The sequence below is a fragment of the Ammospiza nelsoni genome, chromosome 11 (genome assembly GCF_027579445.1).
Source record: "Ammospiza nelsoni isolate bAmmNel1 chromosome 11, bAmmNel1.pri, whole genome shotgun sequence".
NCBI classification, from domain to species: Eukaryota; Metazoa; Chordata; class Aves; order Passeriformes; family Passerellidae; genus Ammospiza; species Ammospiza nelsoni.
Genome location: NC_080643.1, coordinates 5,313,512 through 5,337,113, shown reverse-complemented (window position 1 = coordinate 5,337,113; position 23,602 = coordinate 5,313,512). Strand labels below are relative to the sequence as shown.

General features: G+C 43.4%; 1 protein-coding gene across 4 annotated transcripts in view; it reads left to right on the top strand.

The window, feature by feature from the left end:
• The first annotated feature begins 7,344 nt into the window (after nucleotides 1-7,344).
• Nucleotides 7,345-23,602, top strand: part of TAFA1 (TAFA chemokine like family member 1) — a 215,555-nt gene continuing 199,297 nt past the window's right edge. For 2 of the 4 annotated variants that reach the window (XM_059480128.1, XM_059480125.1), the window contains exons 1-2: nucleotides 13,840-14,340; nucleotides 16,425-16,545. In XM_059480128.1, the coding sequence (XP_059336111.1) occupies nucleotides 16,428-16,545 (118 nt within the window). In that variant the 5' untranslated portion in view covers nucleotides 13,840-14,340; nucleotides 16,425-16,427. Of the gene's footprint in view, nucleotides 7,507-9,020; nucleotides 9,118-13,839; nucleotides 14,341-16,424; nucleotides 16,546-23,602 lie in introns of those variants that run through there. The other 2 variants (XM_059480124.1, XM_059480126.1) reach the window with 2 other exon arrangements.

Genomic DNA, 23,602 nt, shown 5'->3' with positions numbered 1-23,602 from the left:
GATGCTGCTTGAAACTGCAACATCATCTACAAGAAGCCTTTGGGTATTTGCTATTCCCTCTTTCAAATACACATCATCACTCAGCAATGCCAGGATGGTTCAATCGCCCTGAGAGCCAAATGACTTTGAGTTAGATTTCTTCTCTTAACTGCACCAAATCCTGTTGTGTCACCAGTACCTGTGGAAATAATGCACCAGCAGAAAGGTCTTTGCTGGGGGGATATTCTGCCACTCATTACAGCCTTACTGCCCCCCTCAGTAGCTCACGCCATGCTGCACAGACTGTGCTCTTCTCCACGTGAAGAGGCAGCTGAGCTCACCCACTCCATGCTCAGTTCATGGCCAGCAAAGAGATTTCTCCTTGGTCAATGCTGTCACTCCTCACTGAACAAGGACATTTTTGACTCAGGTGTATGAGACCCTTTTCAAGGCAGGTGAGGCCACTGCAACAGCAGAGAGGCATTTTGAAAACCACTGCTATAGATCCAGCTCTTTGAAACAATGGGAAATCTACTATTGATTTCCATAAAAGCAGAATTAGAGTACAGCTTTCCAAGACCCTTCTGTGCAAAACATGTAGACTGTATTTCAAATTCAGGGATCATTGAATCATAGAACAGCTTGGATTGGAAAACATCATCTTAAACATAATTTTGTTGCAACCCTGCTGCCATGGGCAGGGACACCTGCCACTAGCCCAGGGTGCTCAAAGCCCAGCTCCACCTGGCCATGGTGCCATGAGGGTTAAACTGAGCTGTAGCACTGGTTGGATCCTCCTTTTTATCTCGTTCCTTTCCCTGTATTCACACTGGCACCATCTGAAGTGTCAGGGGGAGCAATGGGCAGGCACACAGAGCAGAGGGAAGGAATTGCAGAACAGACACTGCTTTTCCTTGGACACAGCTCCTCTTTCCCTCAGATCCACAGCAGGATGGAGCCTTGCTGGGCTGCCATGGAGGTTGAACCTAAATCCTTCTAAAATGGGTGTTCCGTCATTCTGCAAGAAACAGCCTCTGAATGTCTCTCAGAATAGCAGTTTTGAAAAACCCTAACCTGCAAATTAATATTTTTTCAGGCAATTCCTGTCACATTTATTATTACAATTACTATTAGCAATATTGGCATTTTTGCCCATAGTTGCTCATGCATTTTCACAGAGTGAGGACAGAATTGGAACCCAATTAATTTTTCCCAATTCTATTCTCACACCTCTGAAACCCAAGAAATTCTGCAGTTGTCACCAGCCTCCCTATTATACCTATTATTTTGTTTCCTGATTCCCTCCCAAAGAGGGGCATCAAGATAAGCTTATTCTTGGGATTTTGCTGTCATTTCCCTTTGTTTCCTGTATGCAAGGGGCTGATGGTTGGTTGCAGACTGGAGAAGGCTCCCAGCACATCAGCTATCTGGACAAACTGAGGGAGCAGCAGAGCTGGAAATAAAACCTCCTGGAGATGCTGGTTTAATACTGTTTGCATGGCTTTCCCTCTTCAGTCTGCAATCCCTCTGACTTCAAAGAAGCTTTTTACAAGTTCCTACCTTCAGAGCTTCATAGAGAAAAGTATTTGTTCCTTCTTACCACCAGGTATTCTCAGAAACAGCCTTACAACAGCTAGTAAAGGGGTGAGAGGCATTTTATTGTTCTGATTCCCTTAAATCAGCAACACCCTTCAAAACTGCAGGAAAATTCTAGGTGCTGGGAGTTATTTTGCTATCTCCCTTCCTAGTTTGTGTAATCCAGTTTAATACATCCTCACAAGTGAGATTTTCCATGATGATAGTTAACATTTTGCCTTCCAAATGCAAAAAGATGCATTTGATGCTCTGTCTGGAAGCTGAGCCAGGGAACATTGTTTCCCACTTGGTAACACTTTAATGTTCTTGGGATACATTGGTCCATTTGTTAAAATTTTGTTCAAATAAAACCTGAGCCAAAAGTGCTCTAGGGCTTTTTATATTAATCTTTCCAATGGCCTTGTTTAAAGCATGAATTTTCTTCAGGGGCTGTTGTATTAACTTATTTACTTATTATTAAAGACATTGAAGATTGAGAAAAACAAAGGCAAAGCTGCAGACTACTGAGCTGAGAGACCATATCCTAATCACAGCGTACACTGAGGTGTAGAGATTGTGATTAGGATAAAAGCCTGGTCATGAAAAGTGACAAAACACTCATTGCCTTCAGGAAGATCAGCATTCCTCCAGTGTATCTCTGTAGAGAACAGAGGTTCTCCTTCTTTGGCTAAACCTTGTTTCTAATTAAGTCACTGATTTTAACTTCACAGTGAACTTCATCTATTTTTTTCCCCTCCACTAAAAATTAAACTGCTTTAAAATGAACTGTGAATTCTACAGAAATATTCTGGTTTAGACAAATTTGCACTGAGTAACTGGGTATTTTTTGTTTAAAAGTCTTCAAGATCATGGCACTGATTTTACACTGATCCTGAGAAAAATTCCCCTTCAGGCCCCTGTCTGAGGATCTCATTGGTTTGATTCATTGCAGATTTTCCCCTTATCGGATGAGCAGCTTGACCATTTGATTTTATTGTTGGTTTCTTTCCAGATGCCAGAAGTACTGTGTATTTAAATATATATCTGAAGTTCAGCAGGAAATTGAAAATTGATTCTCTACTGCAGTTATCTGAGATATGGTTCAAGTTCTCGCTTCAAGTTAGCCAGAGCAAAGAGCTGAAGCACTCTCTGGGGAATGCCAGCTTGACAGATACTCCAGAGTGATTTCTGTGGCATCTTTGAGGAGAAATTCAGAAATTATGCTTTTGTTTAAGGGAGTCTTCTGTCTCCTCTTTGTTCTACTAAATAAGTGCAGAGATTAAGAGAACAAAAAGGATTTTTAATTCCTTGGTTCTACGCAGGCACGCTTCAGCAGAGATGTGTGATGAGGTGTCAGGAGGTGATGCTCAGGTTCAGGGCCCTGTGATCTTTAGCTGTGCTGGGCCATGGCCACAGGCTGTGGTCAGAGCTCAGCCAGCTCTGATGCATCTCACGGATGGAGCTGTGAAGGAGGAGGTGGCTTCTTCCCAAAAATTTCAGTGAGATCCAGCGTGTTGGGCAGGAGCAGGATGGCCAACCATGGCTGGAGCTGGGACATCCACAGGGACAGACATGAGTGTGTGCCTGGCTGCTGCTACAAGCACAATCCACTGCTGGCTGCTTTTGGAAGCTCATGCTCTGCCATGATGCTGGAATTATCCTCCTTTAGTTTCCCGAGCAGCTCCCAAGGCTGCCTGGTACTGCTGAGGCAGAGGAGGCTCCACTAGAGCCAAGTGCTAACTGTAAAAGTAGTGGCATGACATAAAGTCCTATATTTACCAATGTTTCTATGAATTTGATATCCTAACAGAGATGTACTGACTCAGACTGATGCCCTTTGGCATTCTGAGCTATATAAAAATGAATAGTTAACATTTGGAAGCAGAGTTTATTGATGTTTTTCTCAGCACAATTAAGGACACTATTCTTGGGTAAAATATTTACAAGACTATAAGAGCAACTTAGATACTTCCCTGCCTAAGTTTAATGTGTCTCCAGCACCACTTGCAGTGGTCACTTATGAAATGTCTCCAGAACTTGGGATATGTGAGACCTCAAACCCTTTTATGCTCTGGCAGGAGAGTGAGTGCAGCAATAATTCACTATTACAGGCCAGTGTTCAATACAGATTGATTTGGTTCTGTATCTTTTTGTATAAAATGCATCTCCACTCAAATGAGTCTGGTGTTTTCAAACTTCCTAAATAATCATTTTACCAAAATTCTGTAATAAATAAGTTATCCTCAAAAATCTACTGGATATACAAATAAATCTGCAGAATCTCTGTTCAGCAGCAGCAATAAATCCTTCCTCTATCACATACAGTGTTTACATTTGCCTAGGGGCTCTAAAACATTATGAGATGAAATGATTTTCCTGTTCCTTGGTGTCTGACTGCCATAGAATTTAAGTGTTTCATGAATTTAATTGTGAAGAGAACAGTTTAACATCTTTTCAGCCCCCTGTGGGAAAATGGAAGGAGGAGCCAACTGGATATTGCCTGGAAAATGATTCATATTTAAAATTTAACAATGATTACTGTGTCAGGGGAGGTTCAGAAAGGCAGAAAATGACCCCATGTCCATTAAAGATCTGTGCAAACTGGCAAAAGAAGGATTTGATATCATAAGTAGGGCCTGGCCTTCTGCTTGTGGTTCAGTTGCATTACAGGTTGCATAAATATCTTTATTTATGCAACATTAAGCCAATTTTCAGCATTTTCCTCAAAATCTATTAGTTGCTTTCAAGCTCTCTGGAAGGTATTCTATTTCATTGCAGGAGAATTCATCTGCCAGGCTCTGAAGAGGATGTTTATATTTCTGGCAACCAAAAGCTTGCAAAAAGGCAGTTGCAATCTTCTGCTGGAGGAGAGGTAGATGAAACAGAAACTACTACTGTTGCTTAGATGTAAAAAGAATTCTATTTTCAATGGAAAAGATTGTCCTGACTTGCCTTGATTACTGAAATCAAGGAAAACATAACTTCAGTCTATCAAACCATTTTTGTAGCATTTGGGGAATGAAAGAGAGGATTGCTGTACAAGCTGGGAAAGAAAGCAAAACTAGCAGTTGTACCTCCTTTAAACACACAGCCCTTCATAGTTTCATTTTCCCATCCCTATTTTGTTGTCTTGGTCCTCCTTTATTCACTTTTTTCTTTTCAAGAAATACAAGAAGCTATTTTAATGTATTGTGTATGATTCTTTATTCTGACTTCCCTGCACAGAAGTCAGGGTGTGACATGAACCTCAGCTTGATGCACAGAGCCTGCAGTGGATTCTTGCATTTTATTCGGGACTAAATGACAACAAAATCTTTGAAAACCTGAGAAGAAGGTGGGGTAGTAAAAGAGATGTGTGGGAGAAGAGGAATATAAAAAAAGGATCAAAACAGATAAATTTCAGTTGGCAAGAGATAATATACTTTTCTGTTTCCTAGCATTAAATTTTTAGCTTCCAATGTATTTTAGTGATGGATTCTGCATAGGAAACTTAATGTAAATTAGCTGTTATAAATTTGTTTTCTAACAAGAAAAAAATTAAATATAATCTTATAAATTTTGCTAATGTTCTTGGTAGTGAAGCAGAATCAGCAGTAACCAAAAGAATACTGCTGACAATTCCAGTGAAGAAGAAAATCAATCAAGGGTAATGTTCATCATTCCTTATTCACTGGGATAATTTGATCCTGACATTGTGCACTGTGATGGGCATGGCATGCTTTGTTCAAGATGTTGCCCATTTTGTGCCTTCAGGAGCTGTCTTCTTCCCTTGCCACCAGCTTAATACACATCCTTTTAACACATGCATGGGAAATGAGGATTTCCAGAGTTCCTGATTGCCCCAGCACCTCTCTACAGCTGACACTAAGACAAATGAATCTACGTGCAGGGACACATTGGCTGAAGCTCTGCTTTGCTTCATTAAAGCAGTGCTCAATAAATGCTCTTTACCACTGAAAATTAGCAGTGGTGTGAGCAGGTCTGTGGAACTTTGCAGCTGCACTCAGGGTTAAGAACAACAGGGTCTGAGGGTTGGGAATTGGGAATAAAAATCTGAAATCAGGACAGCCTGGAGATTGGAGCATTCATTGCTGCATCTCTCTTAGGGTGGGACTGTGCATTAGCAGATGGCAGCCTAAAAACAATATGTGCTGAGAGAGCTGGAGATGTATGGCAAGATTTTCACCACCTACACAAGCATTCTGAGGAGTATTGTCTGTCAGGGGTGGCTCAGGATTTTACGAGCTGCTTTTGTGTGGATTTCTGCAGCTATTATCTGCACAGGATCAGCCAGGAGATGTTGGAGGCAAATTCGAGGCAAATTTTTACAAAATGGAATATGATAACCAGTCACAATATTAATCCCTAAGCTTTGATGTGAGCCTTGTAAAACACACATAAAGCAGCCCAGGCCCCTCTTTATTGGTAGATTGTGGAGATGGGTTGGGTTGTGAGAGGCAGCAGAAAACTGTGACTGAAGAGCAAATCATGATCTTGCCATCTGCCTGGAAGGAACTATTTTATAGGGTTTGCTGTCAGTCAACCAACCTGTTTTGAAGCAAAGGCAGAACAGTATATGATTTTTTTTTTTAATCCTGCTCATTTCATGCACTAATTCCCCACTCAGAAAATCACAATTTCCAGCACCAGCACAGCACTCTGGGCTCTCCCTGCCTGGTCCAGCAAGCAGGGAGAAGAGGTGGAAGAGAGTCCTTAGAGTGGTTTTCTTAAATAATGACAAGTCCATAGGTGTGACAAGGAATTAAATCCTAAATATTGCCTGCTGTATGCCACATATTCATGATAATTCTCACCTTTTTTTTTGTTCCAGTGAGAGATCTTCCCCCCAAACTCATTTCCACCCTTTTTAAGTGTGTCTTCTGTGTTGCTTTATGATATTTTTTTGGTTGGTTGGGGGTGGGTTTTTTCATGAACATAACTGAAGGCAAAAATTGTTGCTGTCTGCCTGCTTTATCTTTTCAAGGATTTTCCTAGGAACCCTAGGCTATAGCATTGCACAGCAGTGTATTTCATCCCTAACCACATTTCCTCATGTAGCACCTCTAGTCTGGGGATGTCCAAGCATGCTAAAATAGGTGTGTGGAAGCCACACTGTTCTCCTGCACAATCCAGGCCGTTTTAGAAGTAATAAACTGAAATATAATTTAATATCACAGAGTGATTCCATTATAAGAGTCCACACTGCAGGGGACCAGTAGCACAGAAACCTCTCCATTTGTTAACCTTTTTTTTCCCCCACCACTGTTTTTATTTATGATAAAGTGGAAGCAAACACATGGGTTTGCAAATCAGCTGTTTGGTCTGTCCCCTGGTGTAATGCAAGAGCTGAGATATGCTCAGCAGCTGAGGCCGAGGCAGAGTTAGAAAACTTTAAAGTGCAATTTTCAGAGTAGCACCTGGACTTAAAAAGACCAGAAGTGCAACACTGCAGAGTTGATCTGCCCTCTTGCATTTTCCTTTGGCACCAACAAAGCTTCCTTTCCAAAGAGGTGCTGGGCTATGCCAGGATGTGCTTTGGATGGCACTGGAGCAGAGCTGGGTGTCTGAAACACTTCCCAGCCAGGAGAGGCCCTGAGCTCCTGGCACAGAACCACCCTGGCACCTTCCCCACATCAGCCTGGGTGTGCCTGAGCACTGGGATTTGCTCTAACAAAATAACGTTCTGCACCTGGTGGTGTTTTGAGCCTTCAAACCAGCTCCTCCCTCTGTTCAGGTGGTTTGAGTTTATAAAAGCTCCCTTTGTTGGGGGGAAAGATACTGAGAGGAAGAGGAGTGTGGTGGGGTTTGTTGCCTTTGAGCTTCATAAGCAGCCAAAAGGAGTTAGAAGGGAAAATAAAAATTAGGTAGTCTAAGGTAGAGGCAAGCAGAACCAAAAACTAAACCTGTCTCTGACTTCAGACCTGGTTTTTGGGTATTTGTTTGTTTTTTAAGGTGAGTATTTGGGAAATAGAATTCTGGGGGTTGTGGAGTGGTTTGCTGGTTTTGTTCATAGTTTGGGCTTTGAGCTTTCACGGTTTGTTGGGGAAATTTTTTGCTTCTGATAGGGACTGGAAAAGGGTTGATGTATTTTTGAGCTTTGGTCTGTGTAACAACTTTTGTATGGGTTTGGCAGCTTTTCACAGTTGTCCCTATGCCAGAAGAAGGTGGACGGCTGGCTGGGCAGGAGGAGTCTGCCAAGAGGAAAGAGGGGCCATCAAGCTGGGGCTGACTTGCTGCAATGTTTTAGGAGGAAATTTGTCTTCCAGATAGTTTTGTTTCTATGCTGATGTCTGAAATATGTCAAATTTGACAGAGAAGGCTTTTTTTAAAGTGTTGAAACCTCCTTTTTTTATATTACTTCATGATAATGACAGACTCACAGAATGGCTGGGTTGAAAGGGGCCTCTGAAGACCATCTAGTTCAACCCCGCTTCTAAAGCTGCTGAAATAATAATGGAAAGCTTTTTTTTTAATTAAGTTTAACTAAAATTTAGGAACATAGCAAGTGTAGAGGGAGTGAATATAACCCAGTGACCATATCTGAGCTCACCACAGGGAATTTTCTTCCCAAAGGTTTTGAATGCCTTTGCTTTTCTTGGATTTATTTTATTTAGGTTGTAAGTATTAAAGACACTTGCACCTTCATGTAAATGTTGACTTTTCAGCAGCAAAAGTAGATGCTAAACCTGTGATATTAGGACTGATATTTGATATAATTAAAGTGATATATCAAATGCCAAATGCCCCCTCTGGCTATAGATACACTAATTTTCAGTTCATGCAGCTTCTGACCCATGATTTGCCCACAGTAGGGGGATCTTGCCTGTAATGTGGTTTTTCTGGTCTGGAAAAGCAGCTGCAGCCTGACAAAAGTAATAGTTTGTTTTCATACTGGGACTATTCCAACAGCATTTTATGTAATGGGTTCAAGCTGGCTCTTTTAAGAGTCAGCTGGAGGTGCTGAGTTTGTGCTGGATGAATTTGGGAATCCATGAAAAGCTTCTGGATTTTCAGATCAGGATGATCTCCCTAGCTATAGATAAAGGCTAATAGTATCACAAGAAGCCATGAACTGCTATCAGCTCATGGGCTGTTTTAACTTAGATTTCTTTGCTTTTTGGTATCTCTGAACTGAAATGAAATGGACAGCAGATCTCCATGACATGATGGTTATGTTTACCTGCCATGATATCCTGAGCACAGTCATGTTTTGCTGGTTGTATTTTAAATGTATGGAGTGCTATTAATTTTTTTCCTGATGATAATGTACTGCACAGACAATTCATTTTATTAATCCTCAGCAAGTGCTGATCTTGTCAGCTAATGGCAAGTTCTAGATAAGGGTTGAGAATTTTTGTGTGCGTTGTCCTACATACTTTAAAATAACTAGGACAAAAACTTTTGTGATATAAACTTCCCTGACAAATATAGATGTGTTTTTTTTTTCTCTTTCTCTCCCCTCTTAGGCTTTGGAAAACTGTAAAAAGCAGAATCCCTGCCTCCCAAACACAGTAATTGGGAAGACCAGACATCCCTTTGACAAGGAGTAGCCACATGTTTAAGGTAGGCTGGGAGGAACAATTGTGAGAATCCTTCATTTTGTGTTCTGTTCTCACTTCTCCCTGCTTTTATCAAGATTCAGACTTGTTATTTAATTGCTGTTTTCTAGTGCAAACTACATATTGTGCTCCTGTGGTTGTTTTGGGGTTTGGTTTGGTTGGGGTTTTTTGGTTGGCTTCTTTTTCCCCTGTGGTTGTGTCATCTTCCTGCTTGGGTCCTCCCTGTGAACTTGGGGATGGCTGACAAAGCTGCTGCTTCTGCCAAGCAGGTTTGGAGAGGCTGAGGCAGAGCAGGGATGTGCCAGGGATGAGAGGGTGGAAAGGGGCCAAGAGCAGCAGGTGGAGCATCTCCTCTGAGTGTGCTGTGCTGCTGCATCCTGATATCCATGTGTCTGCACCTGGGCTGGAAACACAGCTCATCTCCCAACATCCTGTACTTGAGGTGGGACAAAATTTGTCTGCACCAGCCCCTGGGGTGATCCCATGGGAATTGGCTTCCCTGCTCATGTTCGGCTCTGCTCTCTCAGCCTCTTGTGTGGTCTCTATGTTGGTCAGTGAAGGCTGTGGTCACAGCCAGACAAATCTTTGGTGTTTATTCCCTTAATGAAAAAATGGTGTATCTTTCTACCAAAGCTTTTCTTGTTTGACTCCAGGAAAAACAGGGCATCTTCTCTTGTCACTGGAAAAAGCTGTAGGAGGAGCAAACCTTACAATACAGACAGAAGGATTTCAAGTTTTCATTGAAAGCATAGGAAGGGCAAGAAATAAAATAAATCCAGTTTGGTCACTGAGGGTGGATTAGATGTCATGCAAGAGAGGGCGAAAAGTGGCGAGGAGTGAGAAAGAAAGTCTCAGTTGTGAGGAAGGTTTTCCTGGGAATGTATCCATCAAACGTTCTGAACATGAAGTGCAGCTCCTGGCTGAGCAGAGGGGATATGCACACAGAACATCAAACATTGCTGCACTCATGCATTGAATGTGGGCTGTGAATGTTTGTCTGGACCAAGCTGTGTCCAGGGACTTGGTAATTCTGTGCTCTCCCTGTACCAAAGGAATCCTCTTTGTGCTTCCTGTTCCACTAGGGGAAAGGAAAACAACCAAGAGCCAGAAACACAGGGAGGTTCAGGGCCCTGGATGAGGATTCCTTGGCTGGTTTTACTCTGGGCTTCGCAGCCTTGCTGTTCAGGCACTCACGTGTAGGCAGCTCCATCTTCACATGCTCAGCTGCTGGGGATCCATGTGGGATGGCTCCCAGTGGAGGAAACTCTGTGAGGAGGGGAGGAGGCCAAGCAAAACAGCTCTGCCAGGCTTTTGAAAAAGCCTCCACACATGTTGTGAACCCTGGATGAGCATCAGAAATCTGGCTTTTGGTGGAACCGAGGTAAAATTTGCTGTGAGACTGCACTTGGCTCACCTGGGAAGGAACATTTAGGTGGGGAGGAGCTGCAGTGTGCAGTGCCTGTTGCCCAGGCAGCAGCCAGGGGAGAGGCTGGGATATGGGAAGGAGCTTTGTAGGGTGGGTGGAAGCAGCTGGGAGGGGTGGAGAATGCAATCTGTGAAAAGCAAAGCTTCCTTGTCCCAGGAACACTGGAACTGAGGAGCTCTGCATTTCCAAGGTGGTGAGCCTTCTCCAGACCCTGTGAAATATGAGCCTGGATGTGTGGTGTTAAACCCCTTCATGGGGAAAAGGCAACTGTGGGGGAGGAGGAGAGGGAGGCAGAGGAGGCAGAAAGCAGAGGCCAGAGGCCCCTGTTTGGGTGCAAGCACCAATCTGCTGTCTGCATGAGCCTGCCTGAGTTGCATATGCTGTCCTATTCTGTGCGCCCAGAAAATTGTGATAAATAGAGGTCCAGGCAGGGAAGAGCATTTATTTTTATTTGCCTATTTTTGTCATTCACTTGGCATCTCTAGATGAATGGTGGAAGCACGAGGGAGAGGCTGTTCTCCTTGTGCATGCAGCCCTGGGTGTGGGGCAGATTCTCAAAGACAGCTGGGTTCCTGCTGACCCCTTGCAACCTTGGAGATGCCATCCAGAGTAATGGTCTGTGCCAGCAGCCCCGTGGAGTCTCTCAGTCAGAGCTGTGGATGGGCAGTTTCCATGCTCTCCAGCTGGGACAGCTCAGGTGCTGGTGTCTGTCCTCTCCTGTGTCCCATCAGGAGTCAGAGTGGGGCTGCAAGGAGCTCCTCCTGACACTTCACCTCCCAGCAGTCAGACACAGACCATGTAACCCAAAGGGTGTTTGTGGATTCATTCAGCCCCAGCACTGCCAGGAGCTCCCATTCCACAGGACACCACCTTCAGTCCCATCTTCCTCTTGTCTAGAGACAAATTACTTGCAGCCTTCCCTTTTCATGAGAAAGCATTTTGAAATGTGCAGACTGCTCACTTGTGGGTTTCTTCCTTCCTATTTTCTCTTCCCAGGGTGTCAGGGTCAGTAGCCCCACAACCAACATGGGCCCAGAGGTGCTTGCAGAGCATCATCCCCTCCCTGTCAGAGCCAGCTGAGGAGGCTGAGTAAACCCCAAACCATCAGGTGAATATGGCACTGTGCTTAGCAAAGAGGGCAAGAGGCAAATGTTTGATGTCTTGTTGGTCCACTGAAAGTTAAAATTGGCAGCAAAGACATCAAAGCAGGTGTGAGGATGCTTCTGCAAGATGTGCCAAGGATTCCTGCGCTCCTGTCTGATGCTGGGAGCCAGGGCAGGAAGAGGCTGCAAGCACAGCCTGTTTAATATTCTCTCTGTCCCTCTGATCTCCCCCCTACCCTGCAGAAGCAACATGTCCCCTGTTTCTGCAGAGCTTGTCCTGAGCAATAGCAGCATCTGTCAGGGGTTATGGTGGCATTAGCCTCATGGAGCTGGGAGTTAGCAGTGCTTGGCAGAGTGACAGGTCTGCTGTACCTTACATAAATCCGTATCTTGCATAAATCTGCCTCTGCCTACTCTGCCAAGGTGTGTGGTCACAATTTGTCTGATTCTTCCTGCTGTCCACAAGGCTTTTGAGTTTCTTAGAAGATATTTGCTTGAGACCCTTCTCCTTCATCTTTCTTCACACCTCCCGACTCTGTATATTTCACTTGTATCTTTCCCACACTGTATATTTCACTTGTATATTTCCCACAAAGTCCTAAAAGGGATGTAGCTTAAACAAGTGTTTCTTTTCAATTAAATCCCCATCACCTGCCCCTCACGGAGCTGCAGAAATCTCCATGTATTCCCATGGGATTGAATTCCTTGAGCCTCTCTGTGGCTTTGGCAGCAAACCTCACCATCCTGACTCCTGTTGTTGGCTGTACCTGATCCAGGGTAGCCACAAGGTACCTACCTTGTTCTTCAGTCCTTCATGGGGTTTTGTTGCCTCTCATCCACTTTTCTTGAGCCTTCTAGACCCTTCTGAGGCCAGAAACTAATAACTACCTCAGTTCTTTGCTGTCCTTCAATGTCTAAGGAAATTCTGCAGGAAAACAAGAAAATCCTTATTAAACATATAATTATATCCCCACCCACAACGTGTTTTCAAATGAAGCACCTGGAAAGAAAATGTTGACCCATTGAAAGCATCTCTGGTCAATGAGGCTTGACCTTGACCACTCTCTTGTCTCCAGCTCTGCTCAGGGACCTGATGGGAAGGTCATGGCCAGTGATCTCGTGTGTCACTTTGTCACACCCAACTGCCACCAGTTGCTTCACTGTGTTAAGGCTGTAATAGAGACCTGTTCTGAGCATTGTGGCAGAGACCAGTACAACATCTCTGTTGGTCTGCAGGGCCAAATACTTGGTGTGTATTACCAATAAAATACAGCAGCTCCAGAGGAGGATGTGATCTGTCAGGTGAGCTCATTGCACCTCTCAGAGTCTGCATTGAGATAGATGTCCTCAGGTGCTGAGGTGGAGGTATTTGAGTGTAAGAGTACTTAGTGCTGTTATTATTTACTATTCTTTGGTGTCTTGTGCTGGTGAGCATTTAATGAAGGTGGCACACTCTTCTACCACATGTTATCCCGGGGGAAAACAAATAATCCCACATTGTGTTGTAGCACACATCCTGAGCTCTCAAAATGGAAGTTTCTGTTTTGTCTCCAAGCCCTTTTTCTTTTGTAGGCAGACATAAGAGCTGTAATGCCAAGTGAATGGTATGTACTAAGTCTATACAATGGCTCTTTAAAAAAAATAATTACATATGGTACAAGAGGGAGAGGAAACCACTCCATTCCTGTAAATGGCCACTTAAGACGTGGAGAATAAATAACTGCAATAAATAATCTGGCATAGCTGAGCTGTAGCATTTGGGAGTAAACCAGAGCTCTTTCCCCATTGTCTGCAGAGAAGGCTCGGAAATGGAGTTGGAAGGAAAGACAAAGATTCCCCTGAGAGTTGCGGCGAGGCGCTGGACAGCCCCTGGGAGCGTGAGGGAGTCTCCGGCTCTGCCGTGAGCCTCGCTCCCCTTTCCCTGCACCTCCCTTCCCCTTCCCAGGCATGTGCAAGGCAGCAGACTCCTTAAGTCTCGCTCTCCTCTGGTGAACAGGTGCTGGGGGACGAGGGCTGGCGGATGAAGGCTGTGCTGGCGGAACCAGCCCGTCCCAGGCGGCTCGCAGGCCGCGCAGCCCCCGGCGCCCCCCGCTCCCCTCCCCGCCCGCCTCCCGCGGCCGGAGCGGCCGCTCCCCTGCGCCGTGCGGGCTCTGCTGCCGCTATTTAAATGCAGCTCCAGTCGCTGGCTGAGCGAGGGCTGTGTCGCTTTAAGGCACATGTGATACTCTCCCGAGCGGGGATGTGTTGAAATAGGCTCGGGCAGGTCCGGGAGCCGCCGCCTTGTGCCGCCCGTGCGGAGCCGCGGCCGCGCTGCCCTCAGCCGCCGGCTGCTGCTCGGCCTCGCGTGTCCTGCGAGCCGCTCCTCGCCGCCAGACCCCTCCGAAGGGCTCCTCCAGCACAAGGGGATGCTCGGCAATGATCTAAAGGTGAAAATGAGAAGGTTTCCACCCCTCAAACCTTGGCCACTTTTCTGACGGCAGTCTGAGAGCTCAGATGTCTTCTTTACTCTGGAAAAAGGATTTGTAACGAAAAAGAGATTTTTTTGCTTCTTTTTTTTTTCTACTTTTAATCCTGATAAAGAAGATTATTGGGAAGCTATAAAAGAAACCCCTTATTGTGGTACAGATGGATTTTAAAAAGTATTAGATCTTTCCGATGAACACTACTAGAGTGCCCTGCTCTTGGTTGGATTACTCAGGTAAGGAGCTTCCTCAGGATTTAAGATTCAGAAAGCAGATCTGGAACTCCTCAGATAATAAGTGGAAAATATTCACTGCTGTGTTTCTATATTAATGATAAGATGATCTCTGGGTGAAATTGAGTGTGTGTGACAGTTTGCGGATGAACGAGTGCATGAAGAAATATTTGTAAGAAATGCTGGGTTTGAGCAAAGGTAGTTTGAAATAGCAAATGTTTGAGAGAGGATTTTATATTTTAAAAAGCCACAAAAACTAATTTTAAAGCCTCGGTGGGTAAAGTCTGCTGTCCATGTGTGAAGAACATGATGCTGGAGGAAAGACACAGGAGCATTTAGCAGGTTGTGGAAGTTTCGCTCTTTGACTGGGATTTTTAAAGTTCAGTTTAAATAACCTGATTACCTGAAATTCCCCTGCGTGAGGCTCACCTTTCCCTTTGCCTTGTGGTATAAAAAGCATGGGAGCACCAATTATGACAAGAAGGTGTTAATTCCTGAAGACACGGGAAGCCTCCCGGGAGCTCCCTGATCTGAGGAGATTGAATCTATTGTGCAAGATAAATGGGTCTAAAAAGAGAGGAGAAAAAGTGCATTGTATACTGCAAAGCAAACAGTTGGAAATGAAATTAATTATACACCAAGCAGTGCATCAAGCACTCAGTACAGAGAAAGGAAGAGCCTCATGCTGATCAAAATAGTGTTTTGGTATTCTCTATTAATTATATTTGTCAGTTTATGTGGTTCATTTCAACTAATTAGACTTGAAAAGCTTCCCAAAGACTCTGCTGCTTTAAAATCAGGACAAAAAAAAAAAAAAAGGATTTATATGCATATATTTTATTGCCACAGCATTTCACTATTTTAATATTGTTCATCTTCCTGCTGTAGAAATCCCCTGATATTGCATGCAGATTTTTTTTTTTTTTTTGTGAAGACATGGGTTTTTTTCCATGTGAGGGATTTGAATCTTTCAAAGTCTTTCTTGCTCTGTGAAAACGATGTTCAGCTGATTGGATTATTAGATAGAGAGCAGCATCCCGTCATTGGCTGAGTGAGGAGAGTGCCTGAAGTTTGATTAATTTGCCCATCTGAAATGCAGCACAAGGTGCTGTTGGGGGAACTGGACGATGTGTAGCGTAGCTGAGCCTTGCAAACCTCCTGATCCTTGCAGGCACTGAGCAAGAGCTGCTGAAGTTAACAAGTCAGAGGGAAATTCACCCACTTAGTACAGCCATGAGCACAAGTATGGAAAAAGAGTTGTCTGCACTGCATGGCCAAGTACACCAGCACCAACAGACAAAGAAATTGCCTTTTCCCTTTGCAAAGGGAATATTTTTAAAATTTTGATACAGTCTGCTGTGTGGAAGCATCAAATCTTCTATAGAGCAAATCTGAAATTCAGTCTGGCCATGCTCCAGTCCTTGTGCGTGCACAGGTCGAACAAAAGGAAGCTGATTTCATCGGGGGATTAGAACATAATTCTGAGAAACAATTACTTTGTTTGGTAGACAAAAGCATAATTAATAATTAATGCTTGCAAAAGCAAAAAAACCAAACAATGTACTGTTACCTTCTGGGTCAGTAATTGCCTTTTTAGTTTTGGGGATGGAGTATTTTGGCAATACGTCTGAGGATATGTTATGTCTTTCTGCAGGGTATTTAAAGCAGCTTTGATACTGTCTGGACATCATGTTGGTTTTTTCCAGCTGGTGTTGTGACTTTTTACAATTCGGTTTATATTTTTAACTCCCTTGTAAATTGAGCTATGGATCAGTGTGAGAATATTTCCCAGCTTCTATTTATATTGTGGTTTTTTCAGCCCTCAGATTATTACTGTTTGATTTTTACCACTGAATTATTAAAGTTACCCAGGCTCCTGTGTTGATGTCTCTTTACCTCAGCTGTCCTTTTTGGGCATGACCTTTGTTGTACAACAATTGCATCCTGCAGGGGGGGAACGATAATCAAAAGACATTTAGCAAAAGGAGTGAAAAAGAAAAATATTAAAACCACTGTTGTAATGGAAGCTGACTATTGTGTGTGCTGGAAGGCATTGGATAATAATGTGTGTCTAATATTTTGTTTAGAGAATGGCAGTGGTCTCTGCAATGTCCTGGGTCCTGTATTTGTGGATAAGTGCCTGTGCAATGCTGCTCTGTCAGGGGTCCCTCCATCACACTTTCCAGCAGCATCACCTGCACAGACCAGGTAGGACTGAGCTCAGCTCTGGGCTTGCAGGCTCTCTGCCCGTGCTCCTGTCTTGATAAATGACTGACTAATCAAAATTCTCTTTATCATTTAAGTTTTATGAGTTGCTTGCCTTTGTATTGCACAGCATCTGTTTTCTGGTGAGTCTAATGTGTGTTGTGCTTTGCCAATCCAATGTGGGAATATTCATGTTTGATGTCATTTTCTAACAATTGCCCAACAGAAAATCCCATTGTGGGTAATGGTTCCGTTTCTGTGTCCTTGTTTCTCACTCCCCTTCTTCCCGTTTGGTGAAGTTCTGGAATTTCTGTAGAACTTGGACACTGAGAGCACAGGTTTGTGGAACTTTTTGCTTATCTGACCCAAACTAGGTTCAGGTTTGTTCCTTAAACCACAGGCACTGAAACTGGAGATTGGATGTTTGCCTTGGGTTAAAGGAGGCACACTCACTCAGAGATTCTCAAGTTTACTTCTGAAATTGATGGGGCTGCACAAGTGTGTCCTGGAGGAGAATTTGGGACTGAATAGAGTGCAGTGCCTGTAAAGGCAGAATCAATCCCACAGGTTAGCAGTGGAGACCGCAGCTCACTTGGACTGCTGGCTCTGCAGGGACAGCACAGCAGTGGTTTTATTCTGTTTTTAATAATAGAAATGGATCACATAACTCCAACTGCTAATTGCACTTTGATGAAGAATGTGCTATGCTAAAAATTGAGGTGGTGGCATTTTCTAGCACAGTGTTTTCATCTGGTTAAAATTAGATGGGCCAAGAATGTCACTTAACCAAATTTGAATCCAAAGAAAAGGTGGGAGGGGCTCTAAGAGTTGAAAAAATGAAAGATGGAAAGTGTTAACTCACAGTGATGAGTCATCTTACAATGTGGCAATTAATATTTTAATTTTTTTGATCAAATGATATCCCTTCAAAGACAGATGGGCTTGAACACAGGTCATTGGCAACTTTAAAACTCAGAGTTTTCCTAAGTACATTTCTTGCCCAGGAATCACAGGTATTGGCATTGTCTTGGCTTATTCTAGTAAAACATAAATGTTACAGAGGAATAGACCAAGATCCTTGCTAGGCCAGGTCTCAGTGCCCATGTTAGAGCATCAGATTAACCAAGGGTGTCACCTTTACCCCCTGGCACTGGAAATCTGGGAGTGCTTGAAGTTTGAGGGGTGAAGGACTTATCTGGGACTTGCAGAGATCTATTATAGTGCAATAATCAGAAATGCTGCTGGTTATTTGAGTGTGTCCCTAGTGAAGGAAAGGGGAAAAGAGAGCCTTGCTGCACAGGTATGTAAAGGGAAAATGTAATATCACTTTATGGAATCAGTTGAAATAAGTGACATTATGAGAAAAAATGAGAGCTGGGCAGATCCAGAGCTCTGCAACATTTGCCTAAGCTTGAAAAATCACCTTTTTTATGAAGCAAGAACAGCAAGACACTGAATGCATACCAAATGTTGGGGAAATGTGAAAAATGACAAAATCTTTCACTCAGGGATGTGCTGCAGATAGAGTGAAGGTTTTACAGCTGCCTCATCACCTACTTAGAAGCAGCCAAGCTTTCCCTCCTGCGAGCCTGGCTCAGGCAGCTTCTCTGCACCCTACATGAATAAGATTGATGGTGTTCTGATCCCAGGCAGCCAATTTCAGTCTCTCAAGAAATAATCCACTACATTGACAGATGAGTGGAATTTGACATGATGTTCACCTCAAATTCAGATTGTGCTGCACCTGGGAAGTACCAGCCAGTGAGTGTCCTTTAGGGAAACTCTCAGATATTTTGGGCGATTTCTGCTGTCACAACAGAAAATCAAGACACTGTTTTTTTTATAAGGCCATGAATTTGCAGTCTGCCAACTGAATGTGAAAGGTTGTACATAAAAGGGATGGAAATATGTTAACTAGCAAACTGAGTGATTTTAATGTATTCAACTGCAGTCCCTGAGCACACCCTATTTTTCATATTTATATTATTAGGAATGCGTAGTTTACTTTTAGTTAGAAATTGTGTAAGTAATATTAAAATGTTCAGCCAAATAAAAGTGAATAAAAAATGGATGCAGATAAGCCAAAGCATAATTTCAGTAATTTAATACTTGGTGTATGAAATTTCAACTTATTGAATCATGGCAGATAGAGATGTAATCAATAGCATGCTCAGCATACCTTTTCTTTCAGTTTGTGATCATGCATAGATAATGAGCTGGCCTAAAATCAGAGAGTTTGAGCAGTTCATCTCCATCATGGGGCCACTTTGGTACAAGATAATTAAAAGGGCATGTTCCACCTCATCTTGTGCTTCTCATTCTTGATGAATAGAAGAGTCTCACTGAGCACAGGAAGGTGCAGGTAGAAGATAAAATCCTCTTGGAGTGTATTTAGCATAATAAACTTGAACTGAACACAGTGGATTAGCACAGTGAATATATCCATCTGGACCACAGCAGTTAATCCAGTTTGGAAACCCTGGAAATCAAGGGCAATATATTAAAAGGTTAGTTTATCATCAGAGATTTCTGAGCTTGATCTTTTTTTTTTTTTTACTCCCAGAAACTTTCTTAAGCAAGTATTTGAATGGGCTGAAATAGATTTTAACACGCTGTGCAATCACAGAAGCTTAAAGCCTCTTTCCAGGGCAGTATAATTTTTCATTTTTATAATTCAGTACTTCTTTGTTCAGTTAGATGACTTAGCAGAAGGTATGAACCTGGAAACAAATGTGACAAACTGCTCTACATGACAGTATTTGTGACTTTATTTTCTATGAAATGTTGGCAGGTGGGCACAGGTAGTAAGGACATAGTAAATACTGCTTGCTTATGAGATGGATGATGCTGTATTATTTGTGCCTGTTCATGAATTCTTTCTTGTCTCATTAACACAGTGAGAAGTTTGAGTGCTGCTCTTTAGTGCCCTTAAATTTTGGTGCCTGTTCCTTTTGGCTTGGGTAGGTGAGGAAGAGCAGACCTGGGAGTAAACCTGCAGAACCCCACTGCAGTGTAATTCCCCTTGGGCAATACTCATGGCTTTCTGCAGGGTTTTTTATGCCTATATTTCATTTTCATGAAAATCATGTTATGCAAAGGATGTGTGAAAGCATTCACAGGAAATAACTTTATGTGGAAACGAATCTCCATCTTCTTTGCAAGCTTGTCATTTCTGTGTGATTTAAGAAGAAATAGTGGTAATGAAAAGAATTCCATGCTGGTTGTTTTGGTCTCTAAGATACACAGAGTTGTAGGGCTGTGGAATTGGCCTGAGGGGTTAGAGTGGCCACGTTGATTTGCAGTTATCTGAGTGCCTGTGATAGTTCATTGATCATCTGATTGACAGGATTGATCCTCCCAGCAGCAGGAAGTAGATGCTGGGGTTTGGTGACATAAGATATTAGCAAAGTACAGGATTCAAGTTAAAAAATAAATAAAGCAACGATTGCCTGTTCAGTTATGCATTTCTTTGCAAAATTTTGGCTTTGTTTCATAACAAGGTATTGGATCTTTCATCTAATCATAGGTGACAACACTGGCCATGTGTTACTTGGAAGGACATAGGATTCACCTGTAAGTTTGTGCAAATGAATTAGGTGCACATCAAGTTAGTTTTGTGTGCAGTGTAAAGATGGAAGGCACACACAAGCAGAAAAAAGTATCCACTGTAGCACTGCTGACATTTGCAAATATGTTAATTAAAAATAGGCCTGTTCAGAGGAAGAAATCATGGACTGAATCAAGGCTGGAATTTTATGATGCTAAACATGAAGTACCTTTTATTGTGACAGTAGTTAATGATGTGCCTATTAAAAATCTTCTCAAGAAGTGATTCTCTGTACTACAGATTATGAGACAGAAAAATCAGTCTCAAAGCAATTCTGCACCATCTAACAAGGAACATCAACCTAAGGATGCTGTGAGCATGTTTCTCAGTAGACAGCATTTTGCAGAAACTGTAGAATGTGGCTGTGAGCAAAAAATGTCTTAGTTCTGATCTTGGCCTTCCCACTGATTTTTTTATAGCCCTGGGGTAAACTGCATATTTTCACATTTCAAAAGGTCTGCTATTTTCATATGCCCCATATATGTGGCTATTCAGTTCAAAACAGGCAGGGTTTTGAATCTAATTCCTCAGGAAAGCAGAAATAAAATGTCTGTACTTTGTAGAGCAATTGAGATTGGGAAGGTGAGTTCAGCAGGATTTTTGCTCTTGCTGTGGACAGAGGCAAGTGTGGCACTAGGCAGTTAATATATAAAAGTTTCTGTGATTAGCAATAATTGTGTTTCATTAATCACATGGTGTGAATGCAAACTGTTGCCTTCAGTATACAATGTTCAAATTGCCAGGCAGGAACACAGCCAGCCGTGGCCATGAAAGGTGACAGCTATTGTTTCTTGCTGTGTTAATTAAAATCAGCACATTTTTAAGTTCTAAGGTCTGACTCAGTTTTCATTGACTCCAGCAAATGCACAGGAAGCAGCACAGTGCCCTGGTTTGTTCAGAGTCAGAAAATCCTGCTCGCAAGGAGCTGTTCCAGTCACTCACTGGAAAGATCTCCCTTGTGATACCTTTGTTACACACACCTGGCCTTGACAGGCTGCTCTTGAAAATGTGAAATTACCAACTGCTAAGTGAAGAAATCCAGGTTGTAAGTACCTACTGTGTTCCTGGTCACACACAAAATACATTTGGATGTATGTGGACACGTACTTTGTTTAGGAAGAGAACTGAAGTGATAAAGTCAACACTTAAGCATGAGGTAGGGTTTCTAGCAGCATGATGGCAATGAGCTGCCTGCTGTGCTTGTGTGATGGGCTTGTTTACAGCAGCAGACTTGATCAGAAGTATTGCACCCTGTGATTTTGGCTTTTGATATTTTTTTTCCTGAAAAATCAAACCTCTGAAACAAAGCTATCATGGCTCCAGGGTGTGCTTGGAGATAGGGTTAGGCATGGGAGTTTTTGGGGTCTGTTGCCTGGAACACAGGGGAAGTAAATGGGAAGGACAGGTTGGTATTGCCAGGGGTCAGGCTGTCCTCCCTGGCTGGTCAGTGGCAGGAGCAGAAGGGCAGCTGGGATCCTCACAGCTTGGTGCAGGTGGAGCAGAGCTGTCACCAGTGACTGCTGAATGTGCTGCCTGCTTACTGCTGATCCAGGGAGGTGGAGTAACCTGGGGAGGAGCAGGAGTGTCAGCTCCATGGGCTGTGAGGAGCAGCCTGGCCAGGGTGTGCACTGGGGCCTGAGCAGCGCAGGAGGGCTCCCCAGGAGCTGCTGCAAGCGTGGCTGCATTCCCTGTTGGGTGCTGCCTTTTCCTTCCCCCCACATTGGGTGCCACCATTTCTTGCCCCTGTTGAGTGCCATCTTTTCCTCCTGTTGGGTGCCACCTTTCCTGTGGGCGCGCTCCTGGGGTCACCCTCACTGCACACCTTGTGCAAGCCAGCAATGGCAAAATGCTCCCACAGGGACAATGGGATGATGCCTCCTGTGCTGGTGCTTTGCACTGACACACTCTCTGCTCTGGTTTAGTTCCCCTTACTCCTGGCCATGCTCCTGTCCCCATCCTGTGCCACTTCAGCTCTCCCTCAGGCCTCTCTGCAGGCAGACACTTGGGCAGAGCTGCCCTGGGGAAGCAGGGACCAAAAATCTCCTCTTGCTGTGCTGGCCCTGGCAGCATCTCCTGCTCCCAGCCCTGTGCTGAGCCTCCCTCTCCAAGTGCAGCCTCGGGGCCCTGTGAGTCATGCAGGGACCTTTCAGTGCACACCACTATTTGTAGCTCGCTGTCATGGCCTTAAAGACTGTGGGAATTCATTCTGGGGTGGTAAAATCCCAAGGAACATTTGACACCCACAAATATAAACCCCAGACACAGACTACATTGCTCTGCGCTGAAGTGTTTCTGCTGATAACATCAGAAACATGCCTTTAATGATTAGCCTGCTTTAGTCCAAGGCTCATTTATATTTTAAAAAGTAATATTCAAGTGCATTGCTTCATAAGATTGATGTGTTTTCCCCTTTAAGTTTGATATTATTTTACCCTGTACTGTCTATCATATTTGTGTTTCCTTCTGAATGTTTTTCTTTCCACTCTGTGAAACCAACCTGTGCTGTGAGCAAGATTTTTGGGGTTTTTGCCTGGTGGAACTCGGCATTTTTTGCTGTTTTCAGATGCCTTATACAGAGCAGTTTTCTCCAGCTGATCTTACTCCTTTGCATGGGAGTGATGCTGGAGCTTTCTATTCAGTGTGCCCTGGGAAGGGACCACGAGGACTGCAGCACAGTTGGAGTCTAAATTTATGAGAGTGAGGCAGTGATGCACAATGGGGAATCGGGGGTGTAAATTAAGCTGAATGAAGTTACACAGCCCAGTGTTTCTGTGACTCAGATTTCTACACTCTATTTAGATTGTTTTTTGACATCTCTCTCTTGCCTTCTGTATTTCTTCTGGAATACCAGTTTGCCCCTTCATAGTGGGTGAAGAAAACACTCCTGCCCTTCTTGAAAGGTCACTTCAGTGACAGCAGTGTGCAGGATCACTGTTGCTGTCATGATAATCAATAACTCTGTCCTACTGTTCCACTGTAATCCTTACTTTGAGAAAACAGCTTGGCTTGGGAACTGAAATGATGGCAGGACTATAAAATTTTACTCGTTTTTGGATGATATGAAAGGAATTTCTTGAGAATCAGTGAGTGAAGTACAGCACATGAACAGTCTGTTGGGATGGGTATCCTCATTGTGGTGCAGTGTCTCTGAGTTCCAGGTAACCCAGGGGATAACCTGCTCTCCATGAGCAAATCCCACCCAGCCACACATGATGGGAGATTTTTGGAATTAGGCACAAATATTTCTACCATGAAGAGTTAAGTTTTATGTGTATACCATGTACCTTAACTCTTACTACATGAATAGGAAACTAAAACTCAGCTTAAACAGTGATCCTTGTCTCTTGATTATCAGGGGAGCTCTTGGTTCAGATTAAAGAATGTTTTTAATCCATCCTCATGCATGATCCAATGATCTGCTGAATTAATTTAGTTTTCTGTAGTTGACAAATC